The sequence below is a fragment of the Orycteropus afer genome, unplaced genomic scaffold, assembly GCF_000298275.1.
Source record: "Orycteropus afer afer isolate SDZICR_OR568_19922 unplaced genomic scaffold, OryAfe1.0 scaffold00020, whole genome shotgun sequence".
NCBI lineage: Eukaryota > Metazoa > Chordata > Mammalia > Tubulidentata > Orycteropodidae > Orycteropus > Orycteropus afer.
The window spans coordinates 11,848,313-11,871,497 of record NW_006921607.1 but is presented as its reverse complement, the minus strand read 5'-3'; the positions used below and the strand labels follow the sequence as shown (position 1 = coordinate 11,871,497).

Sequence of the window (23,185 nt, the reverse complement as noted above, 5' to 3'; positions counted from 1 at the left end):
ATCACGGAATTAGTTACACAAAGTATGGTTATGTATATAGCCAGATTATGTATTTAAAAAAAAAACTCACTGCTGTCGAGTCAGATCCGACTCACAGCGACCCCTCCCCTTGGGTTTCCAAGGCAGTATCTCTACTGAAGTAGATTGCTCAATCTTCCTTCTGAGGAGTGGCTAGTGGGCTTGAACCGCCAGCCTTCTGGTTAGCAGTCAAATGCCTTAGGCACTAAGCTACCAGAGCTCCTAGATTATGTATACAGCCATTAACAGCCATATTCTCATAGAATATTAAGGAATTTTGGAAAATGTTATTTTATTAAAAAAGAAAAGAACAAGTTATACAATAGTAGTATATATGTACTACATTACTTCAGCTTTGAAAATACACACACATACACACACACACAAAGACATGTTTAACAGAAGAAAAAAGGAAAAAACAAAAAGGGTATTAAAAAGAAAACATAAAAATGTCCCATGACATATTTTATTAAGTTTTTCTTTTGAGTGTCCACAGCAGAACCCTAGATTCTTAGGGTTGGAGAGACCTGAGAAGTCATTTAGCAAAATGACTACACCTTCTTGGAAGAAAGAAATTATGGGTCTGTGCTTGCCAACCTGCCAGGTCTAAGATGTGATTAGACACACTCAGAGGCAGCTGGGAATTGAGAACTGAGGCACCCACAGATCCTCACTGGGTAAGGCCTTACCCTTCAAACCAAAAGCACTATGAGTGGCATTGACCAACTGACTGAGTAACGTGCATGAGTAAACAGTTGAATGCTTGTTATTTGGAGCCCTGGACTTCCATTTGGGGAGATTCTGGCTATAGCTGACAATTCTAGATAAGTTCATAATACAGGCCTCTATCTATCTTAATTCATCTCACAGATCTAACACAAAAATTACCAGATTTAAGGCCAAATAACATTTTAGAGTGCTATACAGGTCCTTAGATGGCTAAGGGGAAAATAATCAAAAGGTAAATAAGCATCTTCGGGGCAAAAGCCTCACAATTTTACTTTCTGAAGAGGGAAAACAACAAATGGCAAAAATATTTTTGAGGCTACTTTTCAAGGGGTCATGATATATGGCTAAATGCATATACAGAAGAACTTTAAGATCTATGACAAGTAGCATTTGATCATCACACAAAAAGATACAACCAGACACAACATCACCAAATACTGTCATATCAATACCATCCAAAAAGGTAAGTAATCAGTTATAATGTCTCAGTGATAAGAGTTTTATTAATTTGTGTTAGCTGTCTCCACAGCTGACATCAGTAACAATCAGAATTTTTAAAGACACCAGTGTCTAAAATTTTGATCTCTGTATTTCCCTCAACTATTTCATTTAAATATATACATAACAAAGACTAAAGGGGCAGGGTGAGAGGGGCAGACAAAAACATTAAAAAAGTAGGCATTATTTCTAGATATCCTGTATCTGTGTGGACCATATATCCAGTATCAAAAATCAGGCCACGTGCTTGGGCAAGTACACTCGATGACTAGGACAAAAGGATACAATATTTTCAACCCAGAGGCAACTAGGGCAAGGGGCTGTCAAATCCATGTCAAACAGTAGCTCTGTAAACCAACTGGTCATGGTCCGAGCTGAAGGGCAAAGCTAGAGGAGGAGAAAAACATGTGCTAGGTCTCCTCAAACATTTACACAAGTTCTCTGCAGTCAGTGACAATTCTGAGGGCAGAGCATGGCACTTTTGGAAAAAGAGAATCTGTGTGAAAAGGAAAAGGCAAATATTTACAATTTCTGAAAACCTGTGTGTTATTTTCTGGTCAAACTGTGTTAGATGGAAGAAGTAAGATTTTTGCCATCATTAGCAAATGCAATGTCTTTATTTGAGAAACAAAACTGCAATGTTAGCATTATTCATACCACAAAGCAAAACCACGTTTCTCACCTGATCTTTGGAAAAAGCTTTGACATGAATATGTTTGACAGTCTGAACTACTCCATCATAAAATTTCACAGTGTAAGTACCTAAAATTCAAGAAGATATCATGATTTTAACTTGCAGTTTCATGAAAACAGCAGCTTTTCAAAGTAAAAACAGAAGGACACTCCAACCACATAATAAACATAAGGAAGTTAAGGATCACATTCTGCTTACTTACACTTGCTTTCATTTCTTAGTCAATGTTACACAGTAAGTTTTCCTTTTATCTACACAGATCAAAAAAATAACTCATTTTATGATGCCTCATTGAAATGGAAAAAAATAAAACAGCAGTGAATTTAGACTAAGAACAATAAAAAAAAGAAAGTAAAGAAAATGCAGACTTACTTATTCCTTGGTGAATTATTTTTATAATTCAATTTTTATTTTCTGGACTTGTGGGTAATGATATCTTTTAAATTTTAAAAGAAACATAACCATTCTACTAAGGCATCATATTTTTAGAGGAAGGTCACATTAATTTCAAAATCCATATGAATTATGTTCACATATTAATATTTAAAAATAAAGATTTTACCAAAACATTAACAATATTACTTTCTACAGTATCAGTTTTATCCCATTAGAAAAAAAATGTTCAACAAGTGAAATGGTCAGTATCTTCTTATATATATATTTACCAAAATGTAAAAAAAAATTTAACAAGGATTGCTCCCCGCTAGAAAACGGGAGTTGATAACCAAATAATCTTATCTTCTCAAATAAGGCATACAATTACAAAAGTTATCATTAGCTGCATGGAAACTAATACTTTTCATTTTTGCATATTAGAACCCATCTACATTCTGTATATTATTTTTGTCCTGGGGACAAAGGGTCAATGCTATAATCTTGCCAAGATTACCAGTGAACAGATGTTTCATTTTCAGAGTCAATTTCCCACCCAACATTAGAAGGAAAAAAATTCTGAAGGGCCAGGGGCAGACGAATGCAATTATTTTCCAAACCTTATTTCTAATGACCAACATACAATATCCATCAACTCAAAAATCATTAGCTACTTGCTATCCACTGAAGATGCCTTGTGACATTTCCACCTCCACATTTTTATCAAAAGTGTTTTCCTGCATGGATAAAAGCTGAACGCAGCCCTCATCTTCTTGGCTTACCCAAATCTTCTCAGTCCTTAAGCACCCCGCTTAAGTAACTACAAAGTTCTATAAGAGCTTCCTGACTTAAGTAACTACAAAGTTCTATAAGAGCTTCCTGACTTCCCAGCTACTGGAGATTTCTCCCTGCTCGAATTTTTCAAAGACTCATTTGGTACCTGGCCCACAGACCCTTATACACTTAGGTCTACCTTAATGTAAGTTCTGATTTCATCTCAAAGGCAAGCTTCTCAATGTGAGAGACCGTATCTCATACCAGTTTCTTCTCACACGGTGCCTGCTTCATGGTAGGCCAGGGCTTCTCAAACTGTGGTCCACTGAACAGCAGCATCAGCAATTGCTGAGAACTTGTTAGAAATACAAGTCACCTACCCCACCTCATACATACTGAATCAGAAACTCTGGGAGCAGGACACAGAAATGGGTGTTTTAACAGGTCCTCCAGGTAATTTCCACCACCCACACATTGGTGGCTTGCATGCTATTATGATGGAAGCTATGCCACTGGTATTTCATTCAAATACCATCAGGGTCACCCATAGAAGACAGGTTTCAGCAAAGCTTCCAAACTAAGACCAACTTGGAGGGAAAGCCTGGTAATCTACTTCTAAAAATCAGCCAATGAAAACCCTATGGATCACAACAAAATATTGTCTAATCTAGTGCTAGAAGATGAGCCCTCTAGGTTGGAAGGCACTCAAAGTACACAGTGGCCACAACAATGAACTCAAGGATCATGAAGATGATGCAAAACCAGGCAATGTTTCTGCATAAGGTCACTATGCATCTGAGCCAAGTCAATGGCAACTGACAACAACCAGGTGATTCAAAGCACAATAAAGTGTGAGAACCACCACCACAGAATTACCTACTGACATTTACTCCTGGTAATTACAAAAGGAAGGTGATTATTTGTCCCAAGCATCATCAAAGCACAAAGAAAACTGGCTAGCAAACAAAATATACGGATATACAGTTATGCCCTGTTGGTTAGAACACCAGCAATTAGAAGGCAAGTTATAATATAATAAAGGAAGTCTAGGGATGAAAACATAAGCAATTCAGCATAAGGCATCTCAGCACTGACTTGTTAGTAGTTACAATAAAGGCCGGGGTTCCTGTCTTTCCCTGCCTTTATTGTCAGCAAGCAAAGAAATAATGATAAGCAATGCTGTGGAATTCTAAACAGACACTTTCCAAACAACCACGGAGCAGCTCTGGCCAGCCTGAGGATGAGGGTGGGGGATAGGAGCTTTAAGAATCATGGAATTCAAACATTAAGTACTCATCAGCCAACCAAGCCTATACTTTCAACTATTTTACCAACAAAAGAATTTCAGCATCAGTTACATCAAAATGAAAGTTGTCATTTTTACAGACATTATCTAAAAAGACAGTAAACAATGCTACTCCACAGTCCAACATTTTCAACTAGCTGAGGTAAATTTTTGAAGCTTACTCCCGATGACAGGCTCAGAAGGAGGCCTGTAGGCACAGGGCTCTGCCCCAGTTCCAAGGTCTAAGACAGAGCTAGTATTAGAACCCAAGCCTGTCTGCTGCCTCTGACCAATTCTTCTCCCACCACCCCAACCTGCCCAATTCCCAAACCCCTTAGCTTAAGTTTAAACCACAGACCAGAGCACTACTGGCCACTCTGAAATGACACAAATTATACGGCTAAAGATGCTCAGAGACCACTGTCCTTCGATAGCAATATCCTGGTCCTGACCCTTTTATTTCCAAAGGACTACAAAGCATCATCTTGAAACTTTCTCCCTTGATTATCTAAATGCAGCCTAACCTGGGTTTCAATAAATTAGAAAAAACAAAGACATGCTCCACAACAGTGGCCTCAGTCCACTTCTGGACAGAAGCCACAAATCTACTCTAATGGTTTCATGTACGGTTTACAAGAAACTCTTTCCATGAATCCTCCCATGGATGACTGATAATAGAGCTCTCCTTTATTATCAGTTTCTCTCTCACTGATCAAACAAATCTAACAAATAATATGTGAACAACAGAACACAAAGTAAGTACAATCTGTTTTATCTCTAACTTGACACAGGGGCTACCTGCTTCAGGCTCCCTAAAGGGGCCCCATCCCCTCTAACTTTTGTCCCCCATTATCCATGCCCACAGGCGAAACCAAGCTTCCCGGCCTTGTCCCTCTGAGGGTTAAGAACTCAGCATCTGTGTGTCTGTGAGCAGATAGCAATAGCAGAAGGGAGCAAGAAGAACAGAACAGGAAATGCCTAATCAGCTGATATTCTCCAGAGCCAAGCAAACAGGGATACACAGGTGAGTTTAAATGGAACACATTTCTCTTGCTCTTATAATTTACCACAACTCTGACTCTAAAAAAAAAACAACTCCAACTCAGGAAAAAAAAAAAAAGCCTTTGGGTTTCTGAGGTGATAAATCTTTACAGAAGTAGATTGCCCAGTCTTCCTTCTGTGGAGTGGCTGGTAGGTTTGAACCACCAACCTTCTGCTTAGCAGTCAAATGCCTTAGGCACTACGCCACCAAAGCTCCTTAACTCTGACTCTAGAGTCTTTTATCCCACATGCTTGCAAGCACACTTTTCCCTCCATTAAGTTTTTCCTTTTTAGCAACCTTACATAGTGGGCTCAGTTTTGTGGGCAACAATTTCTAAAATGTGCATCTATTCCAATTCTTCTTCAGTTTCTAACTGCTGAAATGATTCCAGAGTGAAGGCAGAATTACCTGCAATTACCCAGCAGGGGCTGGAACCAGAAGTGTCTCCCCACTAGGGGCTCTCATGACACCACCAGGTTCTAGAAAGAGAAGACCACCTACATCTACCATAGCCTTACATCAGGTACTTTTCCCTCCCCAACACTGACATCTGGCCCTAATTCACAATTCCACCTACCTTAGGAAAACTCTGAATGTCCTCCCTCTCTCCAGAGACAGCCTGGGACTATGAGAACAGCAGTTCAGGAGCACTGAGCCCGACAACCCTCTGTTTAGATCCCAACTCTCCCATTAAGAGCTCTGTAACCACAGCACATTAGTTTCCCCTGTGAACTTAGTTCCTCCTCTGTAAAATGAGAATGAGGTTGTTAGCAATAACCTTTGCATGTCTGTGTGAAGACTAAATGAAATAAAGAGATGGAAATTGCCTAACACAAGGCCTGTCATAGAGCAAGAAATCAATATGTGATTCTAATTATTATTATCCACCAAGTCACTGCAAAAGGGAAGCACCAACTCCTCCCCAACCTCAGACACAGAATATAAGAATCAAGCTAGCACCTGCATGTGTGGACCTAAATCCTCCTTTTATCCCTGTGCACAGCCGTTTAAAGCTTTTCACATGGTGCCAACCTCCCTCCACACTTCAAACGTACGATCAGTTACAGCATGAAGAAAACAAAAAACAGGAACTGCTTTAACCAGAGAGTCTAGAAATAAAACCATTTCCTTAGAATCTCTTGTTATAAATACAGACTTTAGGCACCAGCCCAAAATGTCAGACTGAAAAATGTGCATATTTTTAAGAAGGACTGACCTGGCTCACCTGCTCACTTATGATCAAGAACCACAGATCAAGGAAACTACTTTTAGTATCCCTAGAGAGAATGCTCTGCAGAGCAGAGAGGGGACCCAGAGCCCTGACAGACAAGTGGCCCTGACAGACAAGTGGCTCTGCCATCCCCATATTAAAAAGGGGGGCTACACAGTCCCAGCAAACAGCTGAGGTGAACTCACCAGAGACAGCTTCCAAACAAAGACCCCCTGAAAGCAGAACCTCTTGTCTTTTACACCACACTGACTGAGGGGCTAACAAGGCTCCCAGGTGTGGCTACCTTCACACGAAATGATGCTTAACTTCCACTCTCAAAGAGCCACTCCAGGTAAAAAGGGGTAAATAATCTAACACTGCCCCCTCCCTATTTCCCAAGTAAATTGTAACTAACTCCTTTAAGATGCTGTAAAGTTACTGTTTAGTTATACATCAGGAACCCTGGTTGTGCAGTGGTCAAAGTGCTTAGCTGCTAACCAAAAGGTTAGCACACCAGCAGTTCTATGGGAGAAAGATGGGGCAGTCTGTTTCCATAAAGATTTACAGCCTTAGAAACCCTTCTGCCCCATAGGGTTGCTATGAGTTAGAATCAACTCAACACAGTGGTAAAAAGTTGGGGATTAATCATGGAGATTCCCCACTGCTCCCCAACTCTGGCTAGAGCCTCCACGCAACCTGCCTGCTCAGTCAATTCTTAGCCTCAGCAAAACCACTAAGGATATTAAGAGTGGCCAAAAAAATCAAACCAAGCCTTCAGAACAATCTACCAGTTGAGTCTTCATTGTACCCCTGGCCTCCTCCTAGGACTAACAAGACAAAAATGACTTCTATAGGAAATAAAGGGGACACCTTGCCACCAGAGCTTCACTTCACAATCCCATTAAACTGTAGTGGCCCCTGTTACACACAGATGAAATTGAGTCAGGGCAGAAAATACCAGGGAAAGTGTAAAAAGAGTCCAGCATGATAGCACCCATCCTGCAAATCCTAGAATGAATCATGATGAAGTAGAAACTGCCCACTGGCTCCTATGCATAAAATCTAACCCTAAAGACATCACCTAAAGAATACTGTCCTCTCAAAATGAGGCAAAGATCAGCACTCCCACAAAGCCTAGCTTTCTAGCACATTCCACAATGTAGCATTAATACCACCCAACTTGTTCCACTAATTTTCCATTTCAGGATTTCTCCTCCCCTTCCAACAAGTCTCAAGAGTGAGTAATAGCAGCAACATAATACAGGATTTCATATCCAAGAATGTTAGGAAAACAGGTTTGGGCAGAAATCTCCCACTTACTTTCAATTAACTAAAATTCGGTTTCACTAGACAGAATTCTGACCTCACAGAACCAATGGATTAGGCGGGAAAATGACTCTTCCCTCTCTAATTTTAGCTCATGGGGAAAACATAACTGAAATGACTTTCTGAAACACCCTGCAAGCAAAGCTTTGGTTGCCTCAGTTTAAAAAGATTTAAAAACCCTAATTAACTATGGCCAATAATGTGGTCAATTACTTATAGTCCTTAAATGATGATTTCAAAAAGCTTTAGACCCTACCCCCAACACAAACCCCAGTAACTGCAGACAGGAGCTCCTTTGACCTGGATGACTTATCTGCACCATCCTGCTCCTGCCTCCTCCTGGTGGCTGATGCAGCAGCTCTATTTCAGCACCTGCTCCATTCTGCCTTGAACTAGTCTTTTTTTTTTTCCTTCCCCTAAATCCATGATGACAAGCTTGGGCTCTGAAGACTTTATATGTAAATAGCAGTTCCTAAGCTTTTATTGCCTCCACCAGACATCCCCCTACACCCCGCTATCAGTCAGCTCCCAGCACTCCCACAACTCTTCTTCCTCAATCTGCTTTGATATCTCCTCAATTAATCTCCTTCCTTCCATTCCTGTCCCCACTGGACTCTGGGGTATCACTGGATGAGGGAAATACCCCCTCGTTTCTGCTACCTCTTTTAGCTATGAAGTCACCCATGTTACTACCTGGAACTTTGATTTGGTCGAAAAGGTAGCCATTTCCTCCAAAAGAACATACCTCAAATGCATATTATTAAAGGGGCAAATATGATTCCATCAGCATAAATCAACCTAACAGACTTTTCAGGCACATATCTATGTATGTGAAAAACACCTATATATATCACATGATTTTAAAAGCCAGTAAGGACAGAAAGAATGATTAATCTTGAAAATTACAATTTGAAAAAGTAAACTATGTCTTTTACTAAAAGGATTTGAGTCAGTTGCGTATGCTTTCCCTTCAAATCAGTTTTTTTAGGTTAATGTGATACATATGAAAAATAATAATAGGATTTTATTTTGAACACAAGCTTGTAAAAGTAATTTAGGGAAACAAGGGGCCAACCAAAAAAACTTATAATCAACCATAAACTATAGGAACAGTAACTGCTTGGACAAATTAGAAGACACAAGCTTGGTTTGGAAGCCTGAGCCAACAGAATTGTGTTTCAAGGTTAACCCACATCTAGGATATCTAACTGGTCTAACAGCTGGCAGGGTGGGGGACTGGAATGAATACACCAACAGAGAAACTAAAATTTCTACTACCTGCAAATATATGTTCAGTTTTGACTCATTCAACACAGCCTACTCTCAGACTTAATTTCCAGTTCAAAGCCAAAACTTCTTAGATAGCAAAAAATCCAGCACTGGGCACAATACTGAATAAAATACATAAATTACTTTACCAGATGAAAAGTCAATCTGGCCTCGTGGTCACCCCAATAGTGACACCAAAAGGTCTGATTTACCCTGAACACTCACTCACTTCAGAGGTCAGGGACATACCACAAATGTCCTGGTAGAAAACGCTTTTAAAAAAAGTATCACTTTAGGCCCAAGAATCTATTCTCTGTCAGCATTCTGACCATATATAGTGTCCTTATGGCCCCCCACCAGTTTTAATACTAGCAAAATAAGCCTCTTTGGGTCAAGTTTCCTGTCCTGTATCCTCCCACACTCTAAAAGCCAGCAAACCATCCCCACTCAGTGCTGTAACTTCACTAACAGCTCTGATGTCACAAAGCATCCTCAATCACCATGCATCCACTAAGCACATTTTTAAGAAATGTTTGTTAGCGTTCATTTCTAGGTTATTCACAAATTAGTAACTTACTTCATCACTTATATTAGGAACTTCTACACAACAAGAACCTGTACATTTCACAGCAGAGTGACAGATAAACGGTTTCTGACTTAGACAACAACTCAAAGTTAGGGGCAAACACACAGTACTGCATTGTCAGTGAAGGCAAACATGGGTATACAGGTGGATAGACGATTGGATAGGCTGAACTAGGAAGTATCTCTATGAAGCAGGGAGTGTACCCAAGAACATGTATAGGGTTGGCAGACAATGGTCCTATAAGTTTATGTGTATGATCTGAATTCCCAGGTGTATAGGAGAGCTGACAAGGGGCAAGGTTGTAGTCACTGCTTGGTCATAGCCAGCTACCAAGAGGGACCGAGTAGTTGAACCTGTGGGCTCGGGACCATAGTCTCAGGGGAAATCAAGCTCAACTGGCATAACATAGTACACAAAACATTATTCCACCTCCTACTTTGGTGAGTAGCAACTAGGGTCTTAAAAGCTTGCAAGCTGCCATCTAGATGCAACGATGGTCTCTCCTCATCCAGGGCAAAGAAGAATGAAAAAAAACAAAAAATCATGGAAACAATTAGTCCTAGCGATTGGTACACCATCTGATCTTCAGCCTATACGACTATGAGACCAGAAGAACTAGATGGTGCCTGCCTACCAATGTCAACCACTTGGAAGGGAATCTATGAAGGAGATCCTAGATAGAGAGGGAGAACAATGTGGAACAAAACTCAAAATCATTTGGAGAAAAAAAAAGGGGGGAGGGACCAGGTTTCCTGGTCCAATAGAGCCTGGAGGAACCACTGAGACTATGGCCCCTAGCTGCCCTTCACGTCTGGAATTGAAACCACGCCTGTGGCTTCCAGCCAACAACAGACAGGTAAATGAGTTGAACATTTCCCTGAGGTAGATACACTCCTTGGAGAGAATAATCGTGGGAGAAAGAAGGGCTGCTTATACACAGGGAGACAGCTCAGGGGACAGGAGTGCATGGAGGGATGGACACAGGGAAGAGGTAACTATAGGGAGGAAGTAGGAGGGGAGCTGTTGCATTGTGGTAAATTGTGTTCAATGTCATGAGACAAAGTATATGTGAACTGCTGTATGGAAAGTGAATTTGCTCTGTAAACTTTCACCCAAATCACAATTTAAAAAAAAAAAAAAAAGTTAGGGGCAAAGAGCCCCTTTTACACAGATTTATCTCCAGTTATAATCTCCTCTAACTCCTGACATACTGATTAAATAAGAGAAGATTCCTAGATAATATATACATACTGAAAATATACTACCAAATTCTAATATTACCAATTCCCCCTAAGTCTTGAGTGAAAACAACTACAACTCAAATGCCTTACCATCCTTGTTAACAGCAGTGACTTTGGCTGGGTAAAAACGACAATCAGACCAGCAAGCAAGGACCTGCTCATTTATTTGAAATTCCTAAAAAACATTAAAAAAAAAAAGATCTTGTTACCAATATACTTTTATTGGACACACAATGATCAGAACTTACAGCAGAGCTGGGGGTGACATGGGAGTGGGAAGGGGAGATGGCTGCTGGGATAGAGACAGATGTTTCTGCTGTTCAGCACTGGAAGGGCCGGGACACAAGTCTTTATTTGGCCAGGAAGGTCTGGGCAGATGCAGCACAGCACTGACAATTTTACCCTGTCAAGAACGTGGACGGAAAACAAAGCAAGTCTAGGAGCCCAGGACTACTAGGAAACACACCCAGATACAAGCTAAAAGAAATGAAAACTATTTCTTGAGGCAAGCAGCATTAATGCCACTTAATACCACTCATTTCTAAAGGACCTTCAGACAAGGGAAGCACCCATTCACCTTGAGTATTTAATACTGCTTTCCCAGCACCCTATAGAACATAGTTGGCATTGATAAATTTTGTAGAATTAACACTGAACAATCAAGGCTGAGAAGAGACAAACATTTTAAACTTCATCCTAAATTGGCTGAGGAGAATCCAGTAGGAGCCAGGGTTAACATGGATGACAGAATCCAGGGCTGATCAGATCTAAAGGCCACAGGACTTCTACGTATGTTTCAATGCTTCTTTAAAAAACTCAAAATTCATACTTCGTTAGGAAGTCAGTAAAAGCTTCAGGCATAGTGATAAAATTTAGAAAATGGGAATACATCCACTCAATTCCTAGCTCTTTGGAGGCTTATAAAAGATCTTAAATATGAGGCTAGCCAAGTGTCCCACGTGGAATGATTGCTTAATAAATGATCAGACAGCAGTGCTAGCAAGATCATGGTACTGTGAATCTAGAATTCAATCATCATTTATTCAACAAATATTTACTGAAGACCTACTACGTGCAAGGAAATGTTCTGTGGGCTGGGGATACAATGATGTAAAAGAGAGACAAGGTCTTCATCCACCATCAATTTGGTAGTTTCGACCAAATTAATTTTTGAGCTGTCACATCAATCACATTTGAATAAATGAACACTGAGATTCCTCAAGAGACCCAGGTATGAATGACTACAGGCCTAAATGAGGGTTGGTCACCAGCTACTACCCAATTTCACACTGAAGATGAAGGGCTGGAACACAAAATGCCCAATGGCTGACCCAGCTCATTACTGAACTTTCCAGATTTGTTACTTACAGAAGATCCTTCTTCTTCATGTAAGCCCTCTTTCCTCAGTTGTATTTTTTCTAAAGGACGTAAATAAGGACTGTCCCAGCAGAACCACTCATCATAACGATGATTCCAGCGCTTGAAATGGATGAGTACTTTTCCTTCTTCGTAGTCAATGTCTTCTATGTGAGCTGGATACCTGAGTCAGAAAAGAAAATTGAAACACCTTTAATATTCACCCAAAATACCCAAAATGGGACACTTTCAAACCTCCTATCAAAGAAGCAGGTTGCCAAAGTACTAAATAAAGGCTTGCCATTTAAGGACTCCATGTAATAGTGCCAAATCACAGATTATGGAGAAAAATAGGCTTGGGGGTTCAAATCCCAACTTGACTACTCCTCAGTCTATGAACAATCAAATTAATTTTTAACAGCCTGGGTATGCATGTCAAGTGGAGGAAGGATACCCAGTACACTGGGGTACAGTGAAAGTTAAGATAACATATACAAGACCCAAGCACACAGGAGGCAGGAAGCAAACATTTCACAACTGTATTACATTTTATATGTGCCAATAAATTACAATGACCATGTAAGTCAGATTGTATTGTTGTTATATGTGGTTGAGTCCATTCCAACTCATAGTGACCCTACTAGACAGAGTAGAACTGTCTTACAGAGTTTCCTAGGATGTAATCTTCATGGGACCAGACCGCCAGGTCTTTTCACCTGAGGAGGAACTGGTAGGTTCAAACTGCTGACCTTTCAGGTAGCAGTTAAACGTTTAACCATTGCGCCACCAGGATTTCTATCAAATTGTATTAGACTGTTTCAATTTTAAACATTTTGTAATCCATATAGTGGAACACATTACAGTTGTTGAAAGAAAAAAATGTTTCTACATGTCATGATATGGAAAGCTCTCCCAAGATAAAATGTTAAATAAAAAGACCAAGGTTCAGAATACTATATAGTAAGCTAATGCTCATGAATAATAGTAATAACATTTTCACATATGCTTATATATGCACTAAAAAAATATCTAGAAGGATACACAAGAAACTACCTACAGTGGTTATTTGTAGAAAAGTATGGTCTGTTCAGTAGATGGGCTCTTTCAATCTCCACTCTATCCTCCTTCTAGAATCAGAGTTGGGAAACCAACAAATAATTACATTTCCCTGATACCTTTTCAATTGGCAACTAAGGTCAAGAAGCCCCAGGGGCTGGGAGGCTAGTGAAGTGACCAGATTCTGTGCTCCAATGCAGGACCTCTCAGACTTTCATGTAGTTGCAAATTACCAGGGAATCTTGATAAAAAACAGATTCTGATTAAGTAGGGCAAGCTAAGTCTTCACCCCTGTTGTTGTTATGTGCCATCAAATTGGACCCAACTCATAGCAACCCTTCCTTGGGTTTCCAGGCAGTATCACTACGTAAGTAGATTGCCCCATCTTCCTTCCGAGGAGTGGCTGGTGGGTTTGAACCGCCAGCCTCTGGTTAGCAGTCAAGTGCCTTAGACACTATGCTACCAGAGCTTCTAACTCTTCACCCCTAGTTAGCCTAAAGCTTCTCCCTTACTCAAAAAATTGGCCAGTGTTTATAACAAGGCCCCAGGTGATGCTGATGTTGATACTCCTGGTCTACAATATCAAAGATTTAATGTCTAATCATTAGCTTCATGCACGTCAAGCAGCAGCAGTGCAGTAACAGTAACAGTACTGACTTCCTGACCTCTAGATCATAGCTCCAACAGCAAGCCCTTCAAATCGACAATCTAAGGACAGCCTCCTGAATCCTACTCCTTCAGCTCTTCAAACAATTTTTAAGTAATATAATTCTCTATATTAAGTCTATTTGTGCTTAAAATACCCAGAGTAGTTTCTCTTTCCAGCACTAAAAGCTGACTCATACAAGTAGAGACTTGGCTATTTGCTGGGGGGGTGGGGGTGGGGTTGTATACACACTCCACACACTTTTCAGTATACCTTTTAAATTTTTTTTTTTCAGCCATGTAAATACATTGCTCATTCCAAAAATAAATTTAAAAGTTTTTTAAAAAATAACACCATATGCAATTATTCTCTTAAATACAACTGTATTAATCAGATTACTATGCTGATTTGAGAAAATTTGGGTTCAACCCATATTTTCTCCTTTCAATTTGGTTTTGCACCATTTCTTTCCTTTCTTGCATCCAACACCCAGTACCAAAAAAAAAAAAAAAAAAAAAAAACCTAACTGCCACTGAGTCAATTCTGACTCATAGTGACCCCCATCAGGTTCCAAGGCTGTAAATTTTTACAGAAGCAGATTGACCCATCTTCCTCCCACAGAGCAGCCAGTGGGTTTGAACTACTGACTTTCTGGTTAGTAGCCAAATGACCTACTCACTATGCCACCAGAGCTTCTTCAACACCTAATACGGTGTTGCCCTAATAAATACGTGATACCTAAACGAACAGACCAGCTTTCTTGTTTCTGTATACTGTGTCCTCCTCAATCCTACACTATTATTCTCTAAGGTAGTTAGCTTGTCATTGACCTATCACAGTACATTGTACATACCAGGCACTCAATAAATGTTCAGCAAATGAATTCTGCCATCCCTATTTTTCCCAAAGGTCACATGTCCTGTCAATTCTTCAATTCAAGGCTCTCAGATTCTAACCACCCTCTCCAACTGCAGTCATCCCAAGTTCAGGCCCCATCACTTCAGGTGGGCATTCCTCATAACAGGTTATGCTCTTCAAAATTTCTCATAGTGTTAAGAATACAGTAATTGCTCAAAAACTATCAACAGAATAAACAACCCTGAAATTAGTCTCCCTGCTCCAATCCAACTGACATACAGCCGCTAAAAATAAAAAAGTATCTTGACAGCAGATGGCTAATTATGTGATCTGATTAACTGATTAGTACAATTATAGAAGACAAGAAAGGATTCTCTAAATCCATTCATCTCTATAAAATGGAGTGAAACCAAAAAACCAAACCCACTGAATGAGTCGATTCTAACTCATAGTGACCCCCACTGGGTTTCTGAGGTGGTAAATCTTTACAGAAGTAATACACCACTATTTATTCAGGCTTGCTTCCATGGAGCAGCTGATGGGTTTGAACCACCAATCTTCTGGTTAGCAGTCAGATGCCTTAGGCACTGTACTACCGGAGCACCTTAAAATGAAGTGAAGGACGTAAATACCTCAATTATATACCTCTTGTCATCTCATTCATTCAGCTCATGAGAGGCTGGTAAATAACCTTAAAATATCACAATCTGTCCTTTCTTTGATAGTTAACTATCACTAGCAATAGTTTTCAAACAGTTCTTTGGACCAATTCAGGGAATTCATTTTTTAACAGTGCTATTTAATTTACAGAGCCATTCTTTACACTGAAATCATATTTTTTCTAACTTTTTGGTGTTTAAATATACTTTTAAAAATTTTTTTAAATGACGGTAATATTTGTTTTTAATACCCTTGCTAATATTATGCAGCCATTAAAAAGAATGCAGCTAAGTACTAACACAAAGAGATGCTAAGGTAAGATTGGGGGAAATCCCAAGATACAGAACGATATTTGAATGCACTACCATCTATGTGGGGGAGGGGAGAAAACCAACACATTCATACCTGTTTGTAAATTCGAGGGCTATCTCTGGAAGGATGATCAAGCAACCCGGTTTGCCTCTTGGGAGGGGAACTGGATAGTTAGGGAACTGGAGAGGAAGTATGAGACTTATTTAATTCAATGTATATCCTTTGTATGTTTTGAATGTTGTACCATGAGCATGTATTAACTATAAAAGTATATGATTAGATATTTAAGTATTCTTACTTGGCAAAATAAAAAGTTAGCAACCTCAGGGCAAACCCCAAGTTCTTATAAATTGTACTGGTCAGTGCCCTCTAAAAGTCTGGGAAGTCCAGATCCATGCAATGAACTCCAAATTCCTCAGCCAACCACTCCACTGAACACACTCAAACTCTGCAGGACCTCTGCCTAAAGCGCCCTTGCTCAAAAAACTGGCCACAGAAATCCCACTATCTGCAGACCAAAATAAACCTCTCTAGGATACTCAATCAACAGTAAGCAAGATTTTCAAAGAAGGAGGCGGCCTTCTCACTTGCATGAGTGATGCTACTGAATCGATCTCAACTCATGGCAACTCCATATGTTGCAGAGTAGAATTGTGCTCCATAAGATTTTTAAGGCTGTGACCTTTTGGAAGCAGATCACCAGGCTTTTCTCTCAAGACACCTCTGGTTGGGTTCCAACCAGTAACCTTTCCATTAGAAGTCAAGTGCTTAACTCAGGGTCTCCTCTCCCCAGGGGAAGGAGAATCTAATTGCACTGCAGAGAAGAGGGAGGCAGCAAAGATTATTTTTTAAATCAACTTGGTTAAGACTTGATGCATCACAATTGCTATCCATCTTAAAGACAGCTCAGCTTCATCAGTGAACAGGACTTTATTAAGTACCTTCGGTCTAGTCAGTCAATTCTAGGTCTTAGAAGGGATTATAAAGATGTATGAACTCTCTGAGGAGCACTAGACACATGAACCAATAAAGCTTTAAAACTATTAGGCTGAATTAAAAAAAAAAAAATTGCTGATAACTGCTTTTTACCTACAAAAAATAGTTATTTTAGTAGTTCAGCTTAAATATGTGGACAACCATAAGGGGGAAAAGATAAGGTATGGTTAACAAAAGAGGAGATGTGAACAGAATCTGCATAGGCAGAAAAGAAGAGAGAATTTCCAGCTTCAACAGCAATGGCTATAACTAATGGACATTGATAAGACTCTAGTTTCCAAACTAGCTGAGAGCTCACACTTGCAGCTGGGAGTCACATTTCAAACCAGCCAGTAAGAAGCAGATATAAAACACCAAACTGATAACAAAAGTTAGCTCTAGAGAGGGGAGAAGGATTGAAAACAGTCAAGATACCTGCTTATAGATTGAATTTTTACATAGATTCAGTCACGTATTACTAGTGTAGGAAAACTAAGTTTTTTAATTAAATATTTTTACATTAAGAGTTTAAAAAAGTATTTATTGGGTAGGCATCAACCACGAATATTTGTTGGTATACTATAATATATACACAAAATGGAATATTATACAGCTGTAAAACAAGAATGAAGACACACAATATTAAATTATATAGAAAGATTCCAAGACATATTGTTAAGCTTTTTTAAAAAAAAAAAAAAAAGTGAGCTACAGAACACAGTGCATGTCATATGCTACTTTTTGTGTTAGAAAAGTACAGGATGGGTGTGGGGGCTGCGCTGTCTGACCTCCTCCATGTTTATAAGGGGGAGAGAGAATCCCCAACAGCATCAACAGCCCAAGCCTGATTCCTATGAGGCTGAGGTCAGAAATGCCACAACCCTCCAACTTTTTTTTTTTTTTTTTTACCAATTCTGACACCAACTGTCCCTTCCACAACACTTTCTACTTCTCTGCTGGATTCAATAATCTGTTTGATGGCCACAGAGAATTCACAGACAATACTCCAATTCTGGAATTTATTAGGGAAGAGTAGTTGTTAGATGCCATTAAGTAAGTTCCAACTCCTAGTGACCCTACATACAACAGAATGAACAGTGCCCAGTCCTGGCCCATAATTGTTGCCAAACTTAATCTCAAAGTTGCAGCCACTGTGTCTGTCCATCTCATTGAGGGTCTTCCTCTTTTTGTTGATTCTCTGTTTTACCAATAAGCATGATATCCTTCTCCGGGGAATGATCCCTCCTGATAACATGACCAAAGTACTAAAGACAAAGTCTTGCCATCCTCGCTTCTAAGGAGCATTGTGGCTGTACTTCTTCCAAGATGGATTTGCTCATTCTTCTGGAGGTCCCTGCTATATATTGAATATTCTTCATCAATACCATAATTCAAATGCATCAATTCTTTGGTCTTCCTTATTCATTGTCCAGCTTTTACATGCATATGAGGCTATTAAAAATACCATGACTTGGGTCAGAAGCACCTTAGTCTTCAAAGTGACATCTTTGCTCTTTAACATTTTAAAGAGGTTTTTGCAGCAGATGTTCCCAGTGTAATATGTTTTCTGAATTCTTGACTGCTCCTTCCATAGACATCGATTGTGGATCCAAGTAAAATGAAATCCTTGGCAACGTCAATCTTTTATCCATTTACTTATATCCTTATTGGTCCAGTTGTGAGAATTTTTGTTTTCTTTATATTGAGGGAATTAACAAGTTAGAATCCAGGATCAGAACCAAGATAGCCTCTTCTCAGCTGTCTCCTTCTCTCCAGCCTCAGCCTCTCATCCCTGAAGCCCCTCGGCCTCTGCCCTGCTCAGTCCAGTGCGACAAAACTCTTTTAGTTCTGCCGATAGGTGCTCAGAGCGGCACCTTACTCCACCAGCAAGACTCCTGCCTGAGGGCACTACCTGGTCTTGCTCACTGGGCCAGGAAGCCACCGCTCTGTCTGATGCCAGTCTCTTGGTTTTGTTGCCTCTGCTGCCACCATTTTTCTGCCATTGCTTCTTGCTATCTCTGTGTCACAGCTCTCTGGACTAAGGAAGTTTAGCACAGGGATCTTGGGTCCAAAAGACACTCTCCACTACTGGCTCTTCTTTCCTGATGGTAGTGAAATCCCCCTTTCCACCTATAGGACAGCTCGTTTTAAGCCTAATGGAAGGCAAAACTGGCCAATCCCCATGTTAGGGTTACAAACACCTTATGTGCATAGTCCCACCCCCACAAGGGTGCCACGTACCTTACTGACATTATTAACAAGCTATCCAATCCCCTTGGATCACAGCATCTCATATTTGCATAGTCCCACCCAGTCATTTGGTAGGAATCACAAAGACCAAGGCTAGAAGGGCCATATTAAGTAATTCACTGCACCACAAAGAGAAAATAAGAGCATATATTTCTTTTTGCTTGTATTTAAATAATAATAAAAACTAAAACATAAAACAGCACTGGAAGGACAGACAGAAACTAGTAAAACTAGTTGCCTATAGGGGATTGATGGGAACAGAGAAGATTTAGCAAAGAGTGGAAGCAAGAATTTTCACCGTATACCTTGTTACATTGTTTTGTTTTTTTGAACCTATTCAAACCCCATTCGTAATCTATTCTATTCAATTAATTTTCTTGCATTTCCCAGCTAGACTAGAATATCACATTCAAATAATTATTTTGCCTCATTTTCAATACTGATACCTGTCATCTATTTTTCTCGTGCTATCACACTGATCAGTGCTTCTAAGATGATATGACAATTAACAGGGGCAGTCAGCATCATTGTCTTTAATGAAAATGTCTCCACTATTTCTTTGTTAAGTATGAAGCTTACTAAAGTTTTCTAATTAATACCTTTAAGTTCATGATATTTACTTTTTTACTCAACTTATCAAGGGTTGATCTAGAAATACTTTTGATTTTGATCAAAGATTCTACAGAATAATCCTAACCAAAAGAGAGAAAATGCAGAAAAGAATTTCAAATTACCATGGAATCCAGACTTTCTGAAGCTATAAAAGGTTGGATGAACTGAAACTACTGTCCTCAGATAATCTTTGAATCTTATACCAAAAATGTTGTTGTTGTTGTTGTTGTTGTTGTTGTTTGCCGTCGAGTGGGCACCGACTCATAGCGACCCCTCCTTGGGTTTCTGAGGCAGTATCACTACGAAAGTAGGACTGCCCAACCTTCCTTCCGAGGAGTGGCTGGTGGGTTTGAACCGCCAGCCTTCTGGTGAGCAGTCAAGTGCCTTAAGCATAAATATCCCCCTGAAATCTCCTTAAAACCAATTTAAAAAAAAAAAAAATGAACCAACACTTTAGCTTAACTAGTTAAAAAAAGTCAGACTTGAGCACTGTGCTCTTTTAACTAATATCTATATGGAATCTAACTGACAATAGCAATTGCAATGATCAGATAGGAAACTTTGGGACAGGGAGTTCATGTGAATAGGGGAGACAGAAAAGGAGGGTGACAATGGTTACAAAACATGAAGAATGTAATCAATGTCACTGAACTGTACATGTAGAAATTGTTGAATTGGTGAATGTTCTGCTATGTATATTCTCAACAACAACAAAAGATAAAGTATTTTTTAAAAAAATTATCATATACCTTCTCAGCCTCTGTCAATATGATTGTACAGCTTTTTTCTTTTACCCTATGAAATAATGAATTAATAATTTCCTAATCTTACCATTACTCTACTAGAATAAGTCACATGAAGTTATGGAGTATCAGTAAGTGTGCATTTGGTTTTCTAATATTTTGGTGACAAAATTTCTATCTCTTTCATAAGTGAAACATGTCCATAATTTTCTTCCATTATGACCATTCTGCCTAGTTTCAGTATTAGGTTATGCTGGCCTAATAGAATAGACTGGCAAGCTTTATTTCATTTTAAATGAAATTACCTATCCTGGGCTTTATTTCATTTTAAATGAAATTGCCTATCCTGGGGCCTTTTCAGAAGATAGTTCTTTATTGACCTCTTCCATTTTTTCTATGGTTACTAGTTGGAGTCAAGTTGTTTACTTCTTTTTTTTTTTAAATCACTCACCATATTCTTTTGCACATAATGCACCCATATAAATAACATACATGCATAGGCATGTGACACACATAGATTCATAGGAAACTAATGCCCTGAAGTAACTGAGAAGTTTGAAAACACTAAAGTGTAATTTGTACATTATTTGCATAAAAAATATGGTAAATGGTGACATTTATTTCTTAGTTATTAATTTTTTTTATCTTGTTAATGTGGTTTTTTAATTGAGTTAAAGTCATATAACATAAAATTAACCTTTGAAAGTGAACAATTCAGTCACACTCAGTTTCACCTAACCTAACAAGAAAATTTTAAATGGTCATCAGATATAATTTAAGTGCTCAAAATCAAGTTTTCCTTTGAAGAAAAGAGCTCGATACTCAATAAAAAAGTCTCAAACTCAAATCAAACTCAAATCACAAACAGGTAATATCACAAACTTGTGCTATTTGTTTGCTTACCCAGTGCCCCCCCAACAGAAGATACCACAAATTGGATGGTGTTCTGGTTACCAAGTGCCGCTCTGATGAGAAACATACCACAAATGGGATGGCCTTAACAAACAGGAGTTTATTCTTACAATTTGGAGGCTTTAAGTCCAAATTCAAAGTGCCAGGCTCTAGGGGCTGGGTGAAAGCCCCTCAACCTTGGGGTCCAGCTCTGCCTCCTGCTCCTGGCCCACAGGAGCTAGAGCCATTTCTTCACTCAGACAGCTGCTGGCTGCTGAAGCTGTGAAGCCCCAAGGTTGACAAGTAAAAAGGCACAGTCCCGATGTTAACAAACCACATGGCAGGCCATTAGCTTAAGTTCATCATAAGTCCCAAGGTCAGCAGAGCATAGCAGGCTGCTGAGCAACAACACGACTACATGCAGGGTCCAAGCGTGCCATAGGTTAGAGACCATTCCCAAAGCTTCTCCTTATATACAGGAAGCAGACCACATAACCAAAGGCAGCTACCCAGCTGCTTGTGGTAGATTCCACCATGGAGTTGATTGCCAGTGTCCTCATGGAGATTAACTACCACCAGCTGCCCAGCCACTCAACCAGGCCCAGCCAAGTTGACACACAAATCGAACTACCACAATTCCACTCCTTGTCATCTTGGCACGTGTACAGATCTTCAATGGGTGGTATCTCTACAGGTCTTCTCCACAGGGTGGCTCCAGTCCCCTAGTTCCTGAATGGTGACCTCACCCCCTTGGCCTAGAAAAGGGCCCCGTTCCTCTCCCTCTTGGGCATGGCAGCCCCGCCCCCTGACTCTTGGGCAGCGGCTATGGCTCCATCCCACAGGCTGACAAGAACAAGCAGCCCCACACTCCAGAACCAAGTTGGTGAAGGCCTGGCTCATTGAAACCTAGGGGCCTGTGATCATTCCACCAAAGGCCATGTTTCTACCCTTTCAGGCTGAGGCAGCTCTGCTTCTGTTTCCTTGGTCTCCACTTCTGCCAATTAATGCCTGAGGGCAACCCACTCCATCAGAAATCTTTCTGCCCCAAAAGACACTTGGCTTTCTTGATCCGTGGGCTGGCCAACCTGCTACTCCATTATATGCTGGTCTTCTCTACCAATTACCGCCCAAAGGCAACCCACTCTGCCGGGAAGATGCCTAACCAAAGGCATTAAGCTTTCTCCTCTGTGGGCTGGTAAGGCTGTTGCTGTCTCATGCCGGTTCTCTCGGCTCTGCTCCTGCCGTCTCTCATGCCGGTCTCTGGGCTCTGCTCCTGCCATCTCTCATGCCAGTCTCTTGCCATCTGTCCTGCCCTGTGTCATGCCATATGCCAGGGTCTCTCTGCCAGGGTCTTGGGTCAAGGATGCACTCCACTCCTGTTTCCACATTTTAGGTACCTGTCAGAGCAGTACCCCATTTCTGGTACCAAATGTGTTAGACTGGGTTCTCTAGAGAAACAAAACCAGTAGAGCTTATATATACATAAATAAAGAGAGAAATTTATCTTAGGAAAATGGCTCACACACTTATAGAAGCTGGCAAGTCCAAAGTTCTTGGATCAAACATCAAGCTGGAGGCTTTTCCCAACTCTTGCAACTACAGGGGCTGAGGAGCTCAAGGTTGGCAGGCAGTGTACTGGCTGTTGACTGCAACGAATGACGAATCCAAGATCTCCAGACCGAATGGTGGATTGTTCGCTCACGGACAGTTGTAGGCAGCACAACAGAATCCCAATCCACAGAGGAATGTCTCTTTTCCCAGGATGTCCATAGATACACTGGA

The 23,185-nt window shown here is 40.2% G+C and overlaps 1 protein-coding gene across 1 annotated transcript in view; it reads right to left on the bottom strand.

Annotated features, from left to right (window-relative positions):
• Positions 1-23,185, bottom strand: part of PHF20 (PHD finger protein 20) — a 197,154-nt gene that overhangs the window by 108,996 nt on the left and 64,973 nt on the right. Inside the window, exons 2-4 of the mRNA XM_007934622.2 lie at positions 12,413-12,584; positions 11,135-11,219; positions 1,928-2,007 (exon numbers count right to left, since the gene is read on the bottom strand). Coding sequence (XP_007932813.1) covers positions 1,928-2,007; positions 11,135-11,219; positions 12,413-12,584 — 337 coding nt within the window. The remainder of the gene's footprint in view (positions 1-1,927; positions 2,008-11,134; positions 11,220-12,412; positions 12,585-23,185) is intronic.